Source organism: Limulus polyphemus, unplaced genomic scaffold (genome assembly GCF_000517525.1).
Source record: "Limulus polyphemus unplaced genomic scaffold, Limulus_polyphemus-2.1.2 Scaffold927, whole genome shotgun sequence".
NCBI classification, from domain to species: Eukaryota; Metazoa; Arthropoda; class Merostomata; order Xiphosura; family Limulidae; genus Limulus; species Limulus polyphemus.
In genome coordinates, this window is record NW_013666537.1 from 220,418 (window position 1) to 227,318 (window position 6,901).

At 30.9% G+C, this 6,901-nt stretch overlaps 1 protein-coding gene across 2 annotated transcripts in view; it reads left to right on the forward strand.

The window, feature by feature from the left end:
* The first annotated feature begins 1,163 nt into the window (after positions 1-1,163).
* The window catches only part of LOC106461290 (general transcription factor 3C polypeptide 5-like), a 20,040-nt gene continuing 14,302 nt past the window's right edge, over positions 1,164-6,901 (forward strand). The window contains exons 1-2 of one of the 2 annotated variants that reach the window (XM_013921106.2): positions 1,164-1,240; positions 5,429-5,479. In XM_013921106.2, the coding sequence (XP_013776560.1) occupies positions 5,477-5,479 (3 nt within the window). In that variant the 5' untranslated portion in view covers positions 1,164-1,240; positions 5,429-5,476. Of the gene's footprint in view, positions 1,251-5,428; positions 5,480-6,901 lie in introns of both variants that reach the window. The other variant, XM_022388157.1, reaches the window with a different exon arrangement.

Below are 6,901 nucleotides of genomic sequence, written 5' to 3' on the forward strand. Positions count from 1 at the left end.
ATAATAATACCATGCATATTCTAACTTTTTATATTAATATAGTATTAATATAAGTTTATCAGTGTTTCTCAATATGTGCACCTTTAACATAAAATGTGGCCAACAATGTCATTAAGTTGATGTGCATTCTAGCTGTCTTTATTTCTTGTCATTCTATTGAAGTCACACCTGTTTTGTGCATGGTTATAATGCTATATATTGTATAAGAATGTAGTGTCCTTCAACATTTGGTAAGTCAGGTGGTATCTCAAGGTTATGGTTTCCCCTATATTTGAATGAAAATGACCAGTTAGGAGAATATTAGTAGTTCTGGGTAAATCTATTGTTACATCTCTGTTCGTTAATTGATTTTCCGTAACTTCATTCCGACGAAACTTTAGCGACACAAGTCCTTACTTAATAAAACTGGTTTATTCTTTCTGAATATAACTTTACCGATACACCCATTCTCAACAATCGCGCTAAAACAAACGCTATAACAACGAACGTGCTCAACTTAAATAATACTCTCCGACTGCAAATCAACCAATCACTGTCTACACACACTACTCCGTCACGTTGTCACCCTCTTATATATATACCAGGCTACCCTATATCTAGTAATCTTCCGACTATTCCCGAAGGTTCGAAAGAAGTGGCGTGACAGTAGTCACGTGACCTCGCTGACGCAACAATATTAAAAGAAGTTATGAAATAAAATCTCTCTCTCTCTCTATATATATATAAACTGACTGTGTAAAAAACAAATTGGTATGTCTGCATTATATAGTTCTTCTAAGAGGTCAGATATCAGAATCTACTAAGGCTACTGCTGAAACAATCATTCAGCTCAAATCATCCCCAGTAGTTGGACAATGCCTACTTGAATCTCAAAATAAAGAACAAGTATGTTAAGAAATTTGCCCTGACCGGATTTCATATTGAACCCCTTGGTTCATATTAAGGTTCTAAGGTTAACACTCTATCACCTGAGCTACCAGACTAATGCTAGTTTAATATACAATGATATAAAATGTAATAGTTGATACCAAACAAGAAATTTCTATAGAGTATAATTTCTCTGAATAGTTATTAAACAACTTGATAATTAATAGGCATATAAAAATATTTCTTATATATATATGTATATGTAATAAATTCCCTCTTGTGGTGATCATAAATAGCGGGAATATTGGTTAACTTTAATCAAAAAGTAGGCTTAAAATCAACGTTTCGTGTATTACAAATTATTATGAAAAGGGTAGGTTCTTGTAAGTATGTTAAAAATTGGTGGACTGAAAAGAATGTTATAATAATCTTTCTGATACTAACTTAATTAATCTTAAATCATGTAATTTCTAAGTATTTCTGTTGTCAGTGTTGACCGTTAGTGTTATTAGTTACGTTTAATATCACGTTGTTAACTTAAATTTTTAAAGTTAATATTGGCGTTGTGACTACAACTATTATTATTAGTACTATATAATCACTAGTGTTAGTAATCGATCTGTTAGTGTTACTATTCCATGCTTAGTTCTTTAATGCATTAGGTACTTTTTATACAACGGATAGTGTCAAATTAAAAAGAACAACTGCCTAGTTCAATATTTTTAACTTTCCTCAAACTCTGATAAATACCAAGATGGTCTAATACTAGTAATGCATGTTAGCTACCTTAGAATGCTTAATTTAAACTATAGTTGTCATTTTGATGGAATCATCTCAACAGTGTTATGGAAGAAAGGGATCTTGGTCAATTGGTGTTTTGGTTGATCATTCTCTTGATTTAAAGCTAATAGGACAATTCTTGGAATGGAGAAGCTGTCATATGAGTGTAATTTAAGTTACTTAAAACTATTTTCTCTTCAGAAAGGATTAGGGGGAGATATGATTGAAGTGTTTGTTCAAAATAAGTTTCTGATTTTTACCTTTTAGTTACTTTTATAACAACAAATAAAAAATATAAATAAAACAAAAATTTTAGTACTTATGTCGGCAGTTTTAGGCCTTTTATTGTTGATGCACTGTAGGATCTGTTTTATTGTAATGATGTTGGTGGTCCAAGGTAATGTTCTTTAGAATATGTACATTTAAGCACAAAACATTATCACACCTAGAAATGAATGTCTTAAAATTACTGGATTCTTACATGAGATATAAATATGTTAAAAATAACTTGTTAGTTAGTTAAGCCAAACACCTTAAAGTCAAAAAGTGAAACTATGGCTAAATATTTTATAACAAGGCATCTAAACAAACTAGCCTCGTAATGAATCTTGAAAGCAGAATCTGATCTTTCTATTGGTTATGAATGATCCAACAGTAAATGTCGGAGAATTATTGAAATTTTTTGAAAGATACATTGAGAAGAGGGGTGGCATATGCATTTGACTTTAATATTTAAATCCCACTAAAGTATAAAGCTTAGAAGCTATAAGTTTACATTATAGCCAAGCAATATCTACAGAATAAATGTCTGATTTGCAGCAAACTTAGAAGATCCTCTAGGAGAAAAAAAATCTAAAATGGGCAATTCTCATATAAGAAGCATCACATGATATAGGAAAGTGAAGAATAACAAATTATTTAAATACTTCATTTTGACAATAAAGTTATATAATATTAAGATTTAAATAATAAACTACTTTTTGATGCCAAGTTTATTGACATACATTGATAATAAAGTTGTTTAAATTTCGAATGTAATTGAAAAGGGTTGTAAAAGTGCATTTTTATCCACTCAAATCCAAAGAGTTAAGAGTTAGCTAAGTTAACATGCAAAAGTACATGTAAACAGTCATGTGCAGGATCTACTATTTAATACCCATATGTAATGGTATATAGGATACTGTATATATCTAGAGCTATACATTGAGCTTTTGCATTGTTGAATGTTCAGAAACCATGAAACATTTATTTACTTGTCAGTCACCTGTTGCAACAAAAATGTCTATATTTTTCCAGACTTGTTATTCCAGAAAATTCACTACTGTTTTACATGTTTACGACAGTGATGGGACTTTGTTTTGTGTTTATAACTATGCTATTACTCATAGTTTTGTAACCATCCAAGAGAAATGAATAAACATATCACATTTTATTTACTAGGCTTGTGTTAAGCACACAGTGACAAATTATGTATGCTGTGCTCACTGTGAGTATTAAAACCAAACTCTTAGCATTATAAGCCCTCAGACTTACCATTGAAACACCTAATAAAAGCTGGTCTCAGTTCTCAAATAGAACCAAAATGGCATCAAAACATTTTGAAAATACAAATTTAATAAGTCCTTCTGGTTCCAATTACCAAGTGTTTATGTAATGCATTATCTTTTCACATTGCATTGTTCCAAACATCTTAAAGAAAAAAGAAAGGCCTGGGTGCTTATGTCCAAAAGCTATAGTAGTTGGTACAAGGAGTGAATTAGCCAATATAGATGTACTAAATGTGTGATGCACATCATGATAGCTGAAATACCTTGCACTTACTATAAAAAAGATCATTTACTAAACGTTTTTGCCATTTATCAATTGACTCAATACCTAATCATCATGAATACAGTTTGAAATACCAAGATTTAATTTTATCAGCAAACTTTAATAATTGACAAATTATGTCTCTATCAATATCATTAATATAGATAAGAAAAAAGCAAAGCCCAAGTACTGAGCCCTGAGGCATTCTAAAGGGTTTGAGTACCTTATATTAAAAGAATTTTGGAGCTTCACCTTATCGTTAAAGCCCAAGTCACTACATCTTTCCATGTTGTATCTGGTTGGTGTTCAGCACCTTAGCAGAGCTCTGCAGTGTAACTTACATTGCAAAAGGCTTCATGGTAAGGTTGTCATATCAAAAGCACATTTCTACTTCATGGTTGCCTTCTATAAGCCATGATGGTTTCCTAGAGCACATACATCAATAGGTGCTGCACTGGTGACTTGACTGATGTATTTTTTATATGGAGTAGCATGATTGCCCATTTCCTTCTCCATCTGTTTGAGGGGATGGTTGAATGGATATGTTGTGGAAGCAACTTGTGTACTCGTCTCATGTGTGGCTTTTCCAGCTGGATATTCTTCTTGATTATGTTACAAATTGTTGTCTGGGTCAAGTGGACAGCTTTTGCCACTGACATTTGCACTTTGCTTACCAGGTGTTGGATATGACTTGTAGGTCTCTTTCCAGGTGGTCACGGTGTTCTAAGTTTATCTACATTCCATCATTTACCAATGTCATTATGTACAAGGATATTCCCATCTTAGAAATTAGAAATTCCCTAATTGAACAAATTTATGATCTGAGTATATGATTTTTTTGGTTGTTGGATATAGCTGTTACATATCCTTCCCCAAATCAATCAATATCAAAGTGTTGTTGTGATACATTCTGTTCCACTGTGGCCTTATATCAGTAGCATTTGTCATGTGGCGGGTAGATTTGCATATTAAAAATTGGTTCAATATATATAGTATTCAAACAATTGAAGGAAACAAATTGGTTTAAAAATTTTGCATAGCAGTTGGAAAAAATTGGATAATAATCCACAGGCACATGGCTAAAATGACATTGTAGTATATGCAATCCAGAAAAAATACTACATTAAATTGCTTCAATCTTAAGAAAAATATCCAAAAATGACTTACACTTTAAAATGCTATTGTACAATGCTTTTCCTCACTAGGCCTATTCATGTAATTTATTTTTCTATCCAAAATATAACTATCCTTTAAAATAGAAATCAGATGCTATTCTAAAATCTTTTTAAAAAGGGCTTAATTTAGACCTAACTTCTTAAAAACATGTTCCATATGCATCATTATTATATACAAACTGAACATTACTTACCTTTATGAACTGTAACAAGTAGAATTGTACAATTTACAGTATTTCCAAAAATCTCTGATCAGAGTTTCACATTCTCCATAATAAAGTCGTGCTGCAGTATGTGCTATGCAAGGGTGAAATTGAGTTACAAGTAGGGTCAAATTGGGTTAAAAAGTGTGACGTGGTGCTAGACAAAATTACCTGTCCTATATCAGTAAGAAAGGTCCAGTTTAACTGGAGTAACATTAGTAATTTTCTATTCCTCAGAAACCTTCCCACTGACAGTATTGGCTTACAAAAAATGTAAGAATGGACCTCATATCCTACCCTTCAGAAAGCCTTGTGTGGTCCTGATGCTTTAATTATTTTTAATATCTTTCTGTCAACCATCAAGGGATTGATAACAATTTCCCAGACTTTGTCAATGTTGTGAGAGGATGTGCTGTACATTTCAATCATACAGTAGTTAATGAAATTTAACTGCCCTACCTCCAACCTGGCTAAGACCATATGGATTCTTGTCACAATTTTTAAATTTTAATAATGTTGTGTTGGTTATGAAGCTTATAAAATAACCTTATTTGTAGAAATCAGTAATTAAAACTTTTGATTATGATGTTTCAGATTTTTGGACACATTCTTGAAGAAGTAGATACATAGAAACACGACTCAATGGTACGTCTTTTTCTCAGTTTTTGTGCTAATAGTACATACGAATAGATAGGAGTAACTGTTCCCTTGTGAAAGAAAAGTGCAAAATGTATTATTACATGATATATCACATTTACACTTGCAAATCCACCTAATGTTTAATGAAATAAAAAAATATGTATTATAAGTAATATATGATTTAAACAAATGACCAGATGAGTGTTTGCAAAAAAGACATAATCAGATTTAAAATAATGCATTCCATGTTATGATTTGTAGTCCAACTGCCTTTCAGCTACCAGTTTCTGTAAGTTAAAGATTAAAAGTTTATAGATAGGTCATTTTTGGCCATATATTGAATATGGGTGTTAAATAAATGCAGTATTTAAATATTGTTTTTTATGTTTTGAAATATATTTAAATAAAAAATAATCTTGAGTGAGAGGATAAGAGATTGTTGTGATTCTAAACTTTGTTTTTTGTATAGGTCTGTTTGATAATTGTTGAATTCTTGTAGAAGTGTTGGCTTAAACAGAATTTTATTCCATCTCTTATTTGTTGCTAACTAAAGTAACTGTATGTGACAGGAGTCTGGCACAAATGTTAAAATTACATAACCTTTAAAACAACTAATAAATTCTGAAGATCTTAAAGCACTACAGCATTGACACCAATAAAAATAGCAATTGCACAATTTAACTAAAAATTAAGTGTGTTGTTGTTCAAATGATCAAAGTGAAGTATTTGTATTCATGTTAGCTATTGCATATATTTGGTTACTTGATTGATCAGCTATGAAATTGTCCAAATAAGTTTAATTATACTCAATAAAAACTCATTTGTACTAGACTGTGTATATATTTCTAGGTTTAAATTTCTAATGGCCAATGTCTCTTTAATTCATAATAAATAATCATTTTATGGAGTTATGATAATTTGCAACTGCTAAATAGTTACAGGATTGTCACTACAAACTAACAAATGTTTCAGAATGTTTGATATTTCTACATACCTCAGTAAACTGTAATCCTTTACTCTCTGTCAGTTTTCTTGTAGTAGATCTTTTATATACTGTAGAACACTTAGAGCATTTATACATGTAAATGACATTTGAGTGGCTTGGTTTATCAGTTCTGTCATTAAACACAAAATAGTTCCTTTAAACATGGTTAAAAGTATTACTTATGGATAAACATTGCATAGTAAAGTCTTAAGTTGTTTGTTTGTTTTTGAGGCCAGTTTACCTGTGAATTGTAATGCTACATAGACTTTTTTTGGTACATTATATACCTCTTTTGGGTGGAAGCTTTCTTTATGTATTCATTGATTATACTAGTTATTACTTTTGATGGAAAATAATTATTGCTTAAATAACATTAATTGTTATGTATATCTTTTTTAATTAGTTCTGTTTGCTGGTAAGTTTATGAACTGTATATAAAGAAT